This window comes from Falco cherrug, chromosome 10 (genome assembly GCF_023634085.1).
Source record: "Falco cherrug isolate bFalChe1 chromosome 10, bFalChe1.pri, whole genome shotgun sequence".
Taxonomy (NCBI): Eukaryota; Metazoa; Chordata; class Aves; order Falconiformes; family Falconidae; genus Falco; species Falco cherrug.
This window is the reverse complement of record NC_073706.1, coordinates 1,241,182-1,257,962: the sequence shown is the minus strand read 5'-3', so window position 1 is coordinate 1,257,962 and position 16,781 is coordinate 1,241,182. Positions and strand designations below refer to the sequence as shown.

At 48.0% G+C, this 16,781-nt stretch overlaps 1 protein-coding gene across 1 annotated transcript; it reads right to left on the bottom strand.

Annotated features, from left to right (window-relative positions):
- Positions 1-6,919: 6,919 nt before the first annotated feature.
- On the bottom strand, positions 6,920-11,601 carry SRSF6 (serine and arginine rich splicing factor 6). Its single transcript, XM_055722493.1, has 6 exons — positions 11,280-11,601; positions 10,873-11,021; positions 9,453-9,580; positions 9,019-9,227; positions 8,573-8,662; positions 6,920-8,451 (listed from the first exon to the last, which is right to left on the bottom strand). Exons 1-6 carry the CDS (start codon positions 11,384-11,386, stop codon positions 8,088-8,090), a joined length of 1,047 nt encoding a protein of 348 aa, XP_055578468.1. The 5' UTR covers positions 11,387-11,601; the 3' UTR covers positions 6,920-8,087.
- Between the last annotated feature and the right edge of the window lie 5,180 nt (positions 11,602-16,781).

The following is a 16,781-nucleotide window of genomic DNA, read 5'->3' as shown; positions in this document are numbered from 1 at the left end:
GGCTGCGGCACGCGGCCCCCGGGACCCCCGGGCTGACAGCCCCCCCAGCGCCCGCACCGCAGCCTCGGACAGCAACCGGGGGGCGTCCGCACGAAGCCCCCAGCGGCCCGGGGGGACACAGGGTGCTGCGGCGCGGTCTGGGGGGCGGGCGCCCCGCGCGGCGCTTCCCCATGGCCCTGCTCAAAACGCGGGTCGCTGTCCCTCGGCTCCGGCTGCCCACGGTGGGGGGCACTGGCAGCTGCCCCGGGCCCGCGGGTGGGAGCAGGGGAGCACGAGGACCATCCACGCACGGAGGGGTGCCAAGAGCCACACGAGGGGGAGTGGGGGGAGGCAGTGGCCCCTGCAGCCCCCCACTTGCCCGATGGAGCACAGGGGCCAGCACTTTGTTTCTGGGGTCAGTGTCTGACAGCTGCGATCAGCTTGGGTCTGCACCCCACAACCGATCACGCAGTACAGAAGATGAAGTCAGACTCCAATGAAGCGATCCTGAAAATGGGGGTGCAGGGGACGGGTGCGTCCTTTGGTGCCGCTGCCTTCGCCCCCGTCTCGCCTCAGCCCTCGGGGACACAGTACGGAACATCTTCCCTTATCAGTCCTTTAGTGCTGTAGTGGGAGGTTCAGATCGGGAGCAGAGTGAAACTCAAGGCACTTGAAAAGCAGCTCGGCATTCGCCTTCTCCCATTGCTCCCTGCTCCTGGCTGTGCCATAAAAATCGGGAATTCAGAGTGATGGATTCCCAGGACACGGCTGCTTCGGGCCGAGCAGAGGCGGCACCCCCGGCTCCCTCAGGAGCCCTCCAGCTCCGCAATACGCCCCAGTGCCTCAGCTCCCACCTCCGCCACCCCTTGTAAAGCACCTTCCTTCATGTATGAACGGTGGGACAAGGGGCTGGTGAGCAGCCCCATGGGAAGAGCTCCAGGGTCTGGGCAGGTGGGCAGCGTGCCCCAGCAGCCCGAGGGCTGGCCGTGCCCCCTGTCCGCAGATACCCCCTTAGTCACCAGCCAAGTTCCAGGCAGCCCCGCGAGGAGCAGGGAGCTCCACCATCCTGATGGGGTCCCTCCAACTTGAGGATACTCTGTGGTTCTGTGAGCTTTTGTTTATTTAAACTTAGCTTTTACTAATGGGTTTATTATTTTATTTATTCAGATGTGGCTTCTCAGACTCCACTATGCCATTAATGCCACTGGACCCAACCAGTGCAGGCTGCAGCATCTCCCAGAGATGCTCTGGGATGGGTTCAGCCAGGACCCATCCCCATGCACTGCAGTTCACAGGAAGGCAGTGCCTGCAGGTGGCCATGCCCACCACTCCTGTCCTCCCCCCCAGTTACATCCCATGCCCATCCGACCCAAAACCCTGACAAACACCTTATGGAACATGAAACAATAGGAGCAAGCCTGAAGTACAAATTGACATCCACGACTTTTATTGCCACTGGGCAAGTCACTGCCATTCTGTGCCTCAGTTTCACACGCTCTAGGGGGCCTTCGCATACAGAGAACTACAAAACACATCTCCTCTGGGCTATCAGATGTACTTAGATGACACCGAAATTATGACAAATGGTGGACTGTACTTTCAGCTCGCAGAGCAACAGTTTTTGTCAGCAAACAGACCCAGACGGGGTAAGTGGAGGGGCTCTTTCAGAACATTTTCTCCTGTTTCCCCAGTTACTGTCGGTACTTACTCCACACCTAGTGACACGCCTGTACCAGAGAGCCCAGCAGAACAGGAGATGCCACCCCAGGGCAGCTGTTGCACTCCATCGCTACCCCTAGGTTAACTGTACAGCATCACTGTTGCGCTACCGTGCTTAGGAGAGACCATCTGCCGTATCATTTTCCTCTTGTGTTGGTGCTGAGCAAGGATGCAGACAGTCAGCACGGAGCAGAACAAGGAATACACACGCTGCGCAGGGGAAGCTTGTTGCTCTTTACCCATTTCAGGGAGAAACACTGCTCTTTGGCTAGCAGATCAACTGGGTGCAACTGTACATTGTGATTACTCCAAGAAGGTCAGGTGTGACCTGTTCAAAACACCTGCTGACTTAATGGCACCAACTTTCCTTACTCATATTTACAGGAGAACCCTGTTCCAGGAGCTGCAGACACCACTGATGACTTTGCCCAAGTCATTCCCCCCACAACTCCATCCACATGACAGCACAGGCTGCACCTTCCAGCCACCTCCAACCCCAGCGTCAACCACCAAGCTTTTCCTCCACCATTATCAGTATTTGGGACTGAAATCACTGTATTCAGTTATTGCTGAAAGGCAAAACTTTGGAGCAAAACTTAAGCTTTTGCTTTTAAAATGAGTAAAAATACTGATATTAAAAAATGAGTATTTGAGACATTCTAAATGAGACCGCCCTGCAGAAGCCACTTTCTGTGAACAAGAGGATGTAGGCTTTGAGTCAGAGAATCCCCCAGAATCTTGCCCAAAACATGAGTATTGGTATGAACTGTTGTGAAGCACACCCCAAAGCACGCGTTAGCTGTAGACATCTTCCTATTGCCAGTACGTTGTCAGTGGCATGGATCATACCAGCTGCTGTGAGCCATTGCTGCTCATCCAGGAGCGCACCCGCGTTCATCCAGCTAGCTCACATTTTAGTGACAGATGTAGCTAAAAGGGGAGAAGTTTATGAGCCACTTCAGAGTAGTTTGTTTATTTCAATTTTTTATTGGATTATGAGACAACTGAAACTTCCCCTCTGACATTTACATACACATTTAGCAAAATAATAATGTGTGAAGAAGCTTTGAGAGTCAAGAGCCCACATTCTGCTTTTTGATTTTTTTCCACCTAACCACAAAACAAAAGATGGGGGGAAAGGGCTGACCACAATGCTGACAGATACCATTATGATCCCAAGAACAGATAGTTAAAATTCTTGAACCATTAATAGCTGCCACTACGCAAAGCAGTAGTTGTATTAGTTTTGCTTCTCCCCTTTTGAAGTAATGCATTCCCATTCTCATGAAATAGCCATTACAACACATGCAGGAAACACAGCCAAGATCTGCTCATGGTGTGGCAGGAACTTCACCTCCTGAGCAACATCTGAACTGTGCATCTTTCAAGTGATCACAGCATTTTGCATCATCTCTCAAGGACATCCCGAACATCAGCTCAGCTAAATTTTCAGGATTTCCAGGCTCCTGAGCCCAGTTCCTACTTTGCCAGCTTTTGCTCTTTGACTTACGTATTTGCTCTGTGGGTGCCATGTGGCTGTTACAACACCAACCTGAACTAGATTGAAGTAGGAGCTGGAAACAGTTCAGGTTATTCCATCTGTGAATAATAAATCCAACAATCATGTTTTAAATGCCCCTCCTGTTGCCCGTGCAAAGATGGTTACAGTCTCATTTGGGACACAGTCATTTCCCAGTTGTAAACGGACTTTAAAATTGCAAAATTTAGAGGTAGAAATGTTAGAGCAGGAAAAAGGAGTGTCACCTATTCTAGTCACTCAGTTTCACTCTAAGCACGGCAATATTGCTAGGCGAGATACTTATTTCCATGTACATTAAACACAAAAGCTGTGCTCTTCCTTACAGCAAGCCAACATACCGTACCCGTTTTCTCTTAGCAATGCAATACAAATGGCCATTTCAAAGGGTATGGTTTGTGACAGCACATTTTAAATCCTCTCATTCTTAGTCCATTTCCTGCTCTTTTTTAAGCAATGATTTCTGAATGCTTTGCACGGAACAAGCCCGTATGCCCAATAAAGCATGCTGCATTCTTACTTGTGGTGGACAGGTACTCACTGAAGCAGGATCAGTTGCATGGACTCGAACAGTAGTTACCAGCTTCTGAAAATCACGTGTCGTGGATGCAAAGGCTAAGGTGAGCCTTGCTGGGCCTTGGCATTTAAGAGGAATTAAGCATCTCTATTCATCCGCCCCCTTTGCTGGCTCTGGGGACAACCAAATTACCTTCCTTGCCAGCCAAGATGCTCACTGTAGTCACCAAAACCTAAAGCACGACCACATTTCATGCTTCAGGATGAGTCAGTCACCTACCCAGATCAGGAGTAATCACATTTTGCAGCTTGCTTCCTCACCAGACCACGTGCATTAGGGATTTGTTCCCTTCTCCATCAAAGCACTGAGCTGGAAGCCAAAGCATGGAAAAAAACCCTTTTTTGAACTGGGCAAAAGAATCCTCTTCCGTGACCTCCTGACGTGGGCCACCAAGGAGATTAAGCTCAAAGCACACAACGGAGATTAAGCTCAAAGCACACAACTGATGGGGCACCCAGAAACTCTGAGCAGGCATGAGTTTGATTTAATACCAGAATTTCCCATTTGTGTGCAATAGCTGGCATCACTGCTGTCCAAGGGAAACGGTGCAAAGACTGTGATCGCTTCCAAGGCCACACACGTGGCATCACGAGGCGCACTCCCACCCACGACCTACACAAAGCAGAAACACGTTCCTACCGTCTGCCCTTGTTTAAGTGAGACACACTAAAGGGAAGCGCTATTTTCATCATCTGACTTTAAAGCAGGTATTTTACATCACATAAATCACTGATTTAAGGATGGAACTTGCATTTACATCCAACACCAAAATACAGGGAGGGATGCTTTCCTAAATACAGGAAAAGGCTAGCAACAGACTCCAAATGCAGTCGCAGTCTAAGTTTCACTTTTTTTTTTTTTAAACAGTAGTGTTGATTTCTCCTTCACAATTCACTACAGGACACAAACATTTTAAGTCAGTCCCGCACTCCACATTTGGTGAGAAGGCATGTTTCTCTTCTGTCTTTTTAAGAACAAATTTATATTGGTTATACCAAGCGCAGAAAAAAACCCAGGAGAGTTTGGATGCCCAATACTAAAGCACATCTCTGAAAAGATGGCTCCAGTTAGTTTAAAAACCAAGATGAGCAATGCCAAATTGCTTTTGTCAACTATTGCTATAACTGCAGGCCAAAGCAAAGCACATGCTACGTCTGCAAAATGCAGCAAGCTTGCAAGTCTTCCACAGCCTTTTACTCTTCCGTGAGATTCAAGACACTTATCCAAATCACACTTTTGTAACACCTACAAGAGATCTCAAATACTTGTGGTCACAAATACATACCAGATTGAGTCTTCCACTCCTACAAAAAATGGTGCTGACAGAGGTAAAGGGATTACAGTGTTTGGGGTTTGTTGGTGGATTCTTTAGTTATCACAAGCCTTGCACTTAACTGCACTGGCTCTGTATCTGGCACTGCTGAAATTCTACTAGCTTTCCAGAGGAAACTAATCCAGAAGGATACAAGTTATGCCAAGGAATTCCTCCTTCATTTTCACAGTAAAGGGGCCTTTCTCGTTCGCATAGCAGCCAAGGGAGACATCGAAGGTGGCTCCGGTAAAAGAAATCTTCAGTGTCTAAGGGAGTTCCCTTTAAATATCGGAGTTACCCCATGTTGGTTAAACCCCATCTAGGCCCTCCCAGTACCTCATGAATAAAGACGACTTCAAACATAACCACTGTCATAACCACCTCACTTCAGAAAGCTAAGAATATAGTTGGTAAAAAGCCACTGTTATGCATCGCTAACCAAGACTGGGGTGCGATCGGCTACTATAAGCCCAAGACGTTCTCATGCTGGCACTAGAAATCAGTTTTAGAAACAAACTGTTACTAACAGCTACGAGCATATGCAAAAAACTAATGGCCAACATCTTATTACTGGAAAGACACAGAGCTATTGGAAATATGCATATATACCTTCTCATCTACCGAGCTCTATTCCTGTTTTAAGTGTGACCTGTATTATACTGAAGACCCCCGGAGGCTAATCAGAGAGCAATTTTCCATGAAGTAAGTCTGACCTACTCCATGGTCGGCAGAAATAAAAATCAAGAGGGGATAATGCTTGTGTCAAGTTTAAGGGAGGCAAGTATTTCCACAAGCGTAGCTTAGGGCTGTAAACCTGCATTAAGCTGTTCTTGTGCAGTCTGGCTTCTGTAGGAAGTCCCCAGTACTAACCCCCCACTTAAAAATCCAATGTGGAGAAGGTACTACCTGCAGTGATCAGAACCACAGCAACTATTTTTTCTAATCATTATGCTAAGATAGACCTTAACTGAAATGCCTCAATTAAAACAACAAAAACCCCTTACAACAAATGAAACACAGGAGTCACCCCATTCCAGGTGCAGAGAATAAAACTCTAGCACTAAATGCACTCTGCACAAGTGTGGATTTAGTCATGCCAGAAATATTTCTAAGACTCCACGGCTTTATGAACAATTGTGGGGAAACTTGACTTGGCAGCTCAAATACAGCTGCTTTTCCACCCCTGGGATAGAAAAGGCATGCAGAGGTACACAACATAAAAGCAACAGCAGCCCGATCTGATGGCAAGACAAGCCATGTAATCACTTCTGTTCAGGTTCCACTAAGAACTTGAGTTTATTGGGCAAAACTAACTTCACTCATCCTGGGATCCCTTCTTGTACTAGTGTGGCTACTCCTGTGCAACAGGCAAAAGCTCAAACTTTCTAGATGTGATCAGGAAATGGAAACTGAGTGTTACTCTTCAAGAAAACTGTGTAGATCAAAGTAATTCCATGAAAGAAAAGCTGGTATCAAGTCGCATTTGAACATGCGCTTGATGTGCTCCTTGTGCCAGATCCAATTCATCTGAGCAGATGTGTAAAATTTTTGACTGGTTGGTCAGCGGTGTTGCTTTCACATCCAGTCACGCTTGAAGAAAGGACAATGTATTGGGAGAAACAGTGCTTGGTTCACTAGCTGGTCTCAACCACAAACCCAAGGGCATTTCAAGAACTCCCAAGTCTCTTACTAAAACAAATAAGTTACTCCAGCAAAAGAGGCAAGTAGGATAAATTGTGATTTCCCCAGCATGAGGCAGAAAAAGAATCCCATTACACTGCAATAAACACAAGAGTTTGAGTCACCAATTTAATTTTATACAAGTCAAACTACACATTGTATAAAGAGTACAAGGCAGTTCTAATGTTTGCTATTGCATGTTACAAAAAAAATCAATTTAGCTATAAAGGGGAATTTTTGGGATGAGTCCTATTCCACAATTTAAGTGAATTGGCAACTGTGGTTTAGCAAAGCCTTTGTTAAGACTAGAACTCTAGCTCAAAGAGATTACATTTCCAATAAAGTTCAGACTTACACACAACAGTATTATAGTTCTCCTAGTCTGAAGCAAAATGTTAACATAAATGAGTCAAAAGGGAGGGAAGACAGTTTTATTCACTTAGTTTTCATAACCAATAGGTATTCAGAGGCTGACAAACCATACAACATACTAGTGACTTGGACCACATCCAAGAGACACATTAAGTGTCTGACAACAGTGACACTTGATATTCGAGAGAAGAAAAAAAAAAAAAAAAAAGCGCTTTCGTTCTTTCAAGTTTGAAACTTAGGATTTTTCAGCAATACTGTATGATACAGGTTCCGGAGTACCTTTATTACCTTTAATACAGTCACAGTACGGGGGGGGGGAATGTTCTTTTGGCAAGTTAAGATACAATACAAATGCTCCAAATTGAGTTTATTGCTGGTCTAACATCTTTGTAGTATTGTTACCAGTTTATACAGTTTGCAGCCTGCTTCCACAAATTAAGATAAACCAGAGAATTATCTGATCTGCCCAGCAAGGCAATCCTGCCTTTGGTAGCAAGCTGTAACCTATTAAGCTAATGATACCCATAGTTCGAAAACCATGAAAAAAATAGGAAAAAGTGATACTTTCAAAAAAGCCCAGATTTAAGCCTGTTTATATTCAGTTTATTTTTAATATAAAAACCACTTTGCACTTAAGAGTAGTTAAGTTACTCCTGCAGAAATGCTATAAAATCAAACTTTTAGCTGAACTTCTACAAAAGGGGGACTTTTCCTGCTTTGTACCACCATCCGATCTTGTATTTTCAAATTTGGGATACAAATGAAACCTTTATGCCTCATTACTTAGTTCTTAGGCCATTCACTCCTGCAAGAGAAAAAACCAACTTCTGAAGTACTAACATAACACTAATGGCCTGACAAGTAGGAAAATGTTCCGTAATAGTGTGCAATGTAAGAGGAGAGTTCTAGTCTTAATCTCTTGAACTAGATCTTGATCGTGAACGAGATTTTGAACGAGATCTGGAGCGGGACCTCGAAGCAGCTCTTTTGGGTGGCGACTCTGAACGAGCCTTGGCAGATTGCTGCTGCTGCGGAGAATTGGAACGAGACCTACTCCTTGACCTGGACTTAGACTTAGCATCTCCTTTACCATTTTCTTTGGGAGATCGAGACCTGGACCTGGATCTGGACCGAGACTTCTCAGACTTCTCCTTGGATCTGCTGTGAGAGCGTGAACCCCTGTCAGACTTGGGTTTCGATTTGCTCTTTGATCTAGACTTCCTGCTTTTAGATCTGGAACGTGAACGGTCTTTGCTTCGTGACCTGGATTTAGATCTTTCAAAAAGAGACAAGAGTTTATTCTGCATGAACTGAAGTGTACTTACAGCAGCTGTATAATACCTATCAATCAGCAAGTAGAAATTCCTGTACCAACAGAAAGCAACGTATCACTTACCGTGAACGGCTTTTGGAGACACTACGGGATCTGCTGCGGCTGCTCCTACTTCTACGACTTCTGCTTCTAGATCGTCTTCTAGATCGCGACCTACAAACATTTAAAATGCAATTTGCCCCTTATTCTTCGTCTGGCATGCCCTGCTATCCTACCTAACAGAGGAAAGCTGCTAAAGAACTTCTCAAAAACAGGTATGGCCACACCAAGACGTACTATTCATCCACCCAGTCGATATACTGTCAACGAATGACATCTGATGTTTCACAGACGAAAAACTCTCCAAACTGGCTTTGCTGTATTACCTAAAGTAATACCTTCTACATTCTAAGACATCTTCCTATCCCCAAAATACCAGCCAAAGGTAACTAGTGCAGACAGAGCTAACCTAGACCCATTCTTAGTGTATGTAGTCTTGATGCAGAGACTGGCTCGTCCCAGAACATTACCTTGACCTGCTGCCAGAGTAAGATCGCCTGTGGCTTGACCGTGGCTTGTCTTCAACCAGTCTGATCTTCCTTCCATTTATCTCTGTGCCATCCAGTTTGTCCAGGGCACGCTTCATGTCCGAGTAAGATCGGAACTCAATCACTCCTTCATTTGTACGCTCTTTGTGAGCATCTGCATAGGTTACCTCACCAGCTTGCCTCATGAAATCCTTCAGGGAGTAGATGAAAAATTACTTAACCATTCCACATGCTTATACTCTATGTTAACTTAAGACAAGTCTGAGCAAATGCAAGAAGCATTAATTGCACGTAGACATTCATGCACAAATACTTCTCAATTACTTCTACCTAAATCAAAATGAACATTGATATTAAAGGAAGTTATTGCTTCCTGCTAGTCACAACAGGCTCCATGATAGAACGTTAATACGTACTTTCAAATCCTGCCAACTACAGCGACTGGAAAGGTTTTCAACAATCAGTCTGTACTCTGTACGAACAGGCGGTCCGTATTTATCTCTTCCAGATTGTCTCCGACTGCTATATCCGCCACCACCCCCACCTTTATTGTACAAAGAAATAAAGTTAGGTCGTCTCCTAGCATGAGGAAAAATAAAATGTTCTGAAAAAGTTAGTTAAACAGTTATATTTACTGGAGTAGGACTTTATTTCTCTAAGCCTCCAATAAACTTTGCAATTTTGCCATAATCTATATTAATGGCAAATCAAACAGACTAAAATCCTACAAGTCTGCGCTCCTAAGATCTGTTAGAGAGTGACTGCTCCTTATTAGATTCACCTTGCTAAGTTTTATTTTACAGAACATTGTAAAATATAAAACTTAACTGATTACATGCATTTCTACATTTTACAAAAACGTTTACTAGTTACACTAAGTACTTACATCACAGTATGAGGTTTTTGGTGGTGGTTTGGCCACAAAACACGCAAGGTAACAGTCACCTAGTTCAGTTTAACCAGTTTTGTCTAACCCTTGGAATCCTCACCATCACCCTGCGTCTAATGGCAAAAGGCTGCTGTCGTCATGGCTTCCGGTAAGGTCAGCCAAAGGGTCATAGGGCAAGGGTCACACAATGTATGGAAAAGCCATGGCCAATCAGGAAAGGCAGTCATCTTAGCCTCAGTGGACACAGCCTCAGCCCCACTGGTCACTTTTAAATTGAAACATCAAGGACTTGTTAAAAAGTTTGAATTGAACATGCAACAATTTTAAACAACATACATTTGATTCTTTTTAAAAAGACAAGATACCCACCCCCCCAACACCAAGCTTCTACAGACTACCAAAAGATGGACCTTAGTACTTTTACTTACAGTACTAGGCCAGCTAGGTTCTTATACGGCTCAGCTCAAGGAGCTATACAAGTTAGCTGAACATATTTACAATATCCCCCACTTAGCACAACAGATTCCTGCTCGAAAACCTCCCCCCACCCCTTCCATATATATATTTATTCAACTGAAACATTCACATGAAAGTTCACAGCTGATTGCTTCCACCCCAATTATGCAACGGTATTCATTAACGTCAGTGATGCAACATCACCGTATCAGCTAAACGCTCCCGAGAATGCCGGAGCCCTGCACTGGGCAGAGGCCGCTCCCAACACACCACAGACCCTCGCCACCGGCCACAGCGCTGCGGCCACCGCTGCCTCACGCCACTCGCCCGCTCGCCGCCGGGGGTACCTGCGTGCAGCGCGGGGCCGGGCGCGCAGCCAGCGGGCTCCGGCGCTGCACCAGGCACCCCCCCCGCCAACGGCCGAGCCGCCCCCCGCGCCCCCCCGCCCGAAGCGGCCTCCGAACCACGCAGGAAGACGGGCCCGTACTCACTGCGGCTGCTGTAGCTGTACCCGTCCCTGTCGCGGCGGGGGCCGCGGGCGTGCTCCACGATCACGCGCTCCCCGCACAGATCCTTGCCGTTCAGCTCGTAAACGGCATCGTCGGCGTCGCGGGAGTCCTCGAACTCCACGAAGCCGTAACTAGGAGATGGGAGAACGGCCCGGTGAGCCGCCCGCCCGCGGCAGGACAATGGGGCCGGCCCCGCCGCAGCGCCCCCGCTCCCCCCGCGCCGCCGCCATCTTGCGCCGGGCGCCACGCGGCAGCGCGGGCGGGAACGGCCGCGACATGGGGGCGGCGGGCAGGGCCCGGCCGGGCCGGAGGGGACGGCGGGGTGCGTGCGTGTGTGTGTGTGTGTGGGCCGGGCGGGGCCGGCCCTGGGGCCGCGGGGCGCAGCTCACCCGTTTTTGAGGTCAACCTCGAGCAGGCGGCCATAGCCGCTGAAGAAGCGCTGGATGTCCTTCTCCCGGACGTGGTAGCTCAGGCGGCCGATGTAGACGCGCGGCATGTCCGCGGCGGGGGGAAGGGGAGGGAGAGGAGGAGGAGGAGGAGGAGGAGAGGGAGGAGAAGAAGAGAGAGAGAGAGAGAGAGAAAGAAAGGAGGGGAGGGAGGGGGAGAGAGAGAGCGCGAGAGGCGGCGAGAGGGGCGCGGGGACCGGCGCTGCAGGCCCGTACGCACCACAGCCGCGGCCTGCTCCGCAGCACAATGGCGCCCGCCGCCCGCCGCCGCTTTTATAGGAGGGGCGGGGCCGGGGCGGACGTTACGGCGCAGGCCCGGATGGAAGCGGGACGCAGCGTGGACGTCATCACGCCGCCGCGCGCCGGCGGCGAGGGGGCAGCGGTGCGCATGCGCCTGGCGCCGGGTGGGGCTGAGGCTGCGGCCGCGCCGTTGTGGGCCTGCGCGGTGGCGGCTGCACTGCGGGGGGGCAGGGGGCAGGGGGCAGGGGGCAGGGGGCAGGGGCGGGGGGCTGCACCTCCCGGCGCAGCGGAGGAGGTCGCAGGGCAGTGCCTCCCGCTGCTGCGGCCCGGCAGTCGTCTCCGAGCGGGCCCGCTTCAGCCGGGGCTGGTGCCGGGGAGGGTGGCCCGCCCGAAGGTCCGGGGCCCTCGGGGGGCCCCTCAGGCGGGGGCAGCCCGGGGGCCTCTTGTTGGTGCAGTTGCTGTGTAGACACGGCTACGTGGGACCCTAATCGTGGTCCCCAGTACTCGCCCGAGGTTACAACTTCTGTGTCCGGGCTCGCCTTCAGCATTAGTTAATTTCTTTTGCAGTACTGAAACCACTGTCTCAGTCTGCTGGGCTGTGCATTGTAATGCTATCTCATGGCGTATACTAGGATTTGTTTATTTGATAGAAACTGTAAGTGTAGATTATGTTATAATAACATGTAACATTTTTACAGATAACACTATTTTACATATACACTATTTTATATCTTTTTAATGTACACTACACAATTTTTTTAAGGTGGAAAGGCTGCATTTACTACTGGATTTCTCCCAGCTGCATGAGAAGCAGCTCATGTTTGCCTAATGCTTCAGTACTGTGGGCATCTGGGTTAGTCAGTAATGCAGCCCCCCAAAGACACCACGATTGCTTTCGGTTTCCAGGATGTTACCTGTGTTAATCTGTAATAAAGCAAATGCCAAGTTTGGGTTAAAGAAGTGGGGGGAAATCTCTTGACTTTCACTCGAGAGTCTCTTCTATTTTTTTTTTCTTTTCTTTTTCTCCCTCCCCCTTAATAAAAACTTGGTTTGTCCAATACAACAGGCAATGAATGACCTCTTCTGCTATAGTGGACAGCGCTTGGCAGGTTTCACGAGTTCATTGGTTTTGGTCTGCTTTAGAAAGTCTTATGCAGATAAGTTACTAATTTATGGGCCTGCTATAAAATATCACCAAGAGATACTTTGACTTGTGGGTAAATTTAACCATTAGCCAGGCCGTAGCATTTGTCAGCTCTGTGTACACAATTCAAAAGGCTTTTTTTTAGCCCTGAATAGCCCAGCCAAGAAGGGAACAGCACAAGACATGCTGTACCTTACCCTAAGCCTACTGAAATAAAAGCTCTCCTGGAAGAGCTGGGATGTATCTCACACTCATGGTCTTTCAGCTGTTTTGTTTAGAGAAAAGTTCTGAAGCACAAGTTCTGAAACAGGGAAGTGGGAAAAGCATCACAGCTATTGATTGCTAAAATGTAATAGTATCTCTGAGCCTCTCCCATGGACAGCAATACCACTGCATGGAGCGCTCTATGTACAGGACTGAAGGATGGCTGCTCCTACTAAAAACTCAGAATATAAAAAAATCCATTTGTTTCAGTCATTTGTGTCTTCTTTGAGATAGCTGCAGGTTATAATATCTGATCATAAACGTCCTTTCCCCACTACAGCTATGTTCTGTTATTTTCCACTCCTGCTCCTAAGAGGATAATGATTCGCTGTCTCAACTTTTAAAAACCTTGGATATGAGCATTCACCTGAAATTGTCTGTGCTGGCACCTATGAAGTAGGAGAGCTGTGTGCTAAGACTCACTGGGAACGACACAATTAGATAGTTCTTGCTAAAACATCCTGTGCTTGGTTGAAGATAACGTGTAAGCCTGCACTGAAGTACCAGGATAAGAAGGAAAGCTAAGCCTGCTTTTAGGGGTGTCCCTACAAATGGATGCTCCTCAGGATCAGAGCCTTAAATAACTGCCTTTCCTGAAAGATCTGCACTTTCCTCACAGCCCATAAAAGCTGCTGTCTCATAGGTGATGATGGCCATTTCAATGTCTCTGCCTCTTAGTATAAGAAATTTCTTTCCCCCTTCCAAGAGGGAAAAATAAATTCTTCATGACAAAAGCACTGTCCATGCATCCTCTAAGCCTTCAGCTGGTGTTTATATCACTGTCTTTTCTGGGGAGAACATCCCCACACAATGCCCTAGAAATGGATGAAAACCATTCTGTTCAGTGCAGGGCCATATGGAACATGAGTGAGCACAGACAGTCCCGGCACTTTCTGGCCTCATTTTATGTGTGCAAAGGACAGAGCTTGGGACCTGCCCATCCCGAGTGCTGGAATGTTGAGGAGTAGGAAACAGAAGCACAGGAGTGAGACAGTCCTCCTGTAGTGAGACAGTCAGACAAACCCACTCTAAAAGCAACATTGATTGGAAAAAACCCAAGTAATCAATGGAGCAGTGCAGAAGAGCGAGAGACTGTGAAAGGGACAAGTGGCACTAGGAATGCATTTGCTAGGTAGGGGAGTGTCTAGGGAGGGAAGGAAGAGACAGCTGCCTGATTCCGTCTCCCCTTGGCCTAGCTCGTTACCACAAGCAACACATCCTGCTGACGAGGTGAGCAGAGCTGCCTGGGCCTGAGGCACTGGGTGCCTCCCCAGTTCTGGACCAGTAAAGCACACATGCAGGGTGGCCCTCCATCATACACGTGCTAAGCACATGCAGTGACAAAGGAGCGGTGCGGGTACCTCCACGTGTGCGGTGCCTGTTTCTCCAGAGGAGTATCATTGCCTGTGCCCCATATACTTTTGGTAAGCATACAGAGGATGTGACCACATAGGATGTGAAGTCCCATGTTCCATGCGATACTGATACACTGCTGCTGGCTGGTATGTCAGGCTTCCAAGGGCCCCCATTACATGATGGTTCTCTCTGGGAGGACATCTCAAAGCTCTTGGCAGGTGGCAAAAGAGAGAGATTTGCTGAGGCCACATGGAAGAAGGGAGGGAGGATTCATGTTAGGATGTTGCAGACTTGTTTTGCTTTTCTGTTCCTATACTTGAGGAGGAATAAAGGGCATTCTAGGTGCCACCTCACTGGGTGCCACGCTCCGTGTCCCGCTCCAGTGCCCCCTCAAGCCATTTCTGAATCCTTGATTCTCACACCCCTGCCCTTTGTTCACTGTTTGTCCCACGTAATCAGTTATCTGGCTTTCACCATCATTTCTTCTTCCTCTAGCCTTCTCCCACCTTGGGGAGCTTGATGGCTGTGTTAGGACCAGCCTGGTGCCCAGTAGGAGAATGACAAAACCTCCTCCTATTCCAAGGCCATTTATGGACCAGCCTTGGCTCTAATTAGAATGGCCTCAGCCCTGTGCTCTCTTGTGCCTTCTCTTATGGTCTGTTGGTAACCCTGAACAGAAAGAAGTGGCTGTAAAGCAGTGACACAGTGAACAGAGATGAGCCTCACCTCTTACGCAGTCCAGGCAGGCTGGTGGATGTTGCTCAAAGGAGATGCAGATAAGATCCAATTATCTTCTTCATCCTTCTGGATCAGTGGGCCCAGGCCATTTCCCTGACCTCTCTCTGTTGTGTCCAATTATTTTCACGCCCTTGACTTAACAGTCATATTCCTGACGTACCCGAGCATGCACAGCAGCAGGTTCAGCCTCTGAATCAATAGCCTTTCTCACGCACAGAGGGACGTGTGTTCTTGACCCCTGGGAGGCCCGGATAAATGTCTCCAATGCATTAGTTTTGTGGCCTGATCCATCAAATCAACCCACACTGCAGAACTGGAAACCGCAGCTCTGTAGTTCAAACTGTTGGTGGTTTTTCCTGGGCCCTTAAGACAAAGAGAGAAATGCAGAAAGATAAGCTTTACAACCTTTTCATGCCACTTCCACAGTGGAAGGTGAGAGGAGGGTCATAAGAAGAAACTACAATTAATCTTTTTTCCTCCTAAGGGCAAAAGGCTCTAATCTCTTGGTACAAAGGTTTGAGGTCTGTGATTAATCATAATCTGTGAGATATGAAACAGAGCTCTGGTCACCTTTTACGCTTCTTTTATTGCTAGTCCAATAAAAAGTATCACTCGTAATTTGTCTGTCTTGTTGAGGACTAATATTTGTCTAGTGATTATTTCTTATAATCTGTTGTTAGAGGAGCCCTTGGTGTGAAATTCATGCTCTTTCTCCAGTCTTGCCAGCAGTGGGTATGGCCGTATGTGAGCGTTTCATGAAAACAGTATAAAATATGCATATCATGAATTTGTCACGCACCAGCTGTTTGTTGCCAAGACTGGTGTCTCGGCATGCTGCTGTCAAGTGTTACACTTCCCTCTCCCATCACCTCATCCTTGTCACATCTCTGATGGAGAACCCGGTTCAGAACATGGGTGCTGCTCAGGAGGCAGAGTGGATGGGCAGGCTGGCAGGCTGGCTGGCTTCCTCATGTTTCCCTGTGGCTCCTTGCTGTGAATCCCATAGACACTGACCCTGGAGAGCAAGTCGGGATTCACACGCGAAACATGGGCAATTCAGTTCAGGTCTTTGACAGGTGTATTCAGGTATTATGATCACTGGGTATTTCTCTGCGGACGGTCCTGCACCTTCATTTGTTTGTGAGGAAGGGAGGCTTAGGGAGACCAGAGGGCGTGAGGTCCCCCCCCTGGCTGTGCAGCAGGCTGTGCCTGCAAGGGTCCCTTCTTCTCACACATGGGTCCTCCTCCCCAAAGTTCAGGGTCAGGCAGCATTGGAGGGTATAAAGGTCTCTTCCATGGGATGGCGGGAAGAAAGCAAACTGACAAAGCAGTGCTGTCTCAGAGACAGGTCACTGCAAATCAGCGTGCTTGAAATGGATGTTTTTGTATGGATTTTTAGTCCTCCAGCTGCACCAACCTGTTAAAACATAATAGCTCCAAAAGCTGTCATCATCGAGTCACAGTACAAAATAAAAAGTGTCTCCAAGGGAGCCGAGGCATGGGAGATATTAACAGCTGCCCAGAGCTGTTGCTCAAGCAGCTCGTTATCTGCCTTAGCAGCTCCTTTGGAGCCACCACACTAGGTCAGCCCAGCCACTGACTCATGAGCATCAGTCTGGGCTTTGGACTGGACTGAGACCTCCTGACACACACGTAGAGAGCTGCTGAGCTGACCATGGCTGGTTCTGTGCATGAGTTGCTAG

Bases quoted from the DNA above. Each gene is read 5' to 3' on its own strand.
- SRSF6 (XM_055722493.1), bottom strand. From the start codon at position 11,386: ATGCCGCGCGTCTACATCGGCCGCCTGAGCTACCACGTCCGGGAGAAG. The intron at 11,022-11,279 runs GTGAGCTGCGCC...CCCATCTCCTAG, and splicing joins GAGGTTGACCTCAAAAACGG to TTACGGCTTCGTGGAGTTCG. The intron at 9,228-9,452 runs GTACGTATTAAC...TACTCCCTGAAG, and splicing joins GTAGTTGGCAGGATTTGAAA to GATTTCATGAGGCAAGCTGG.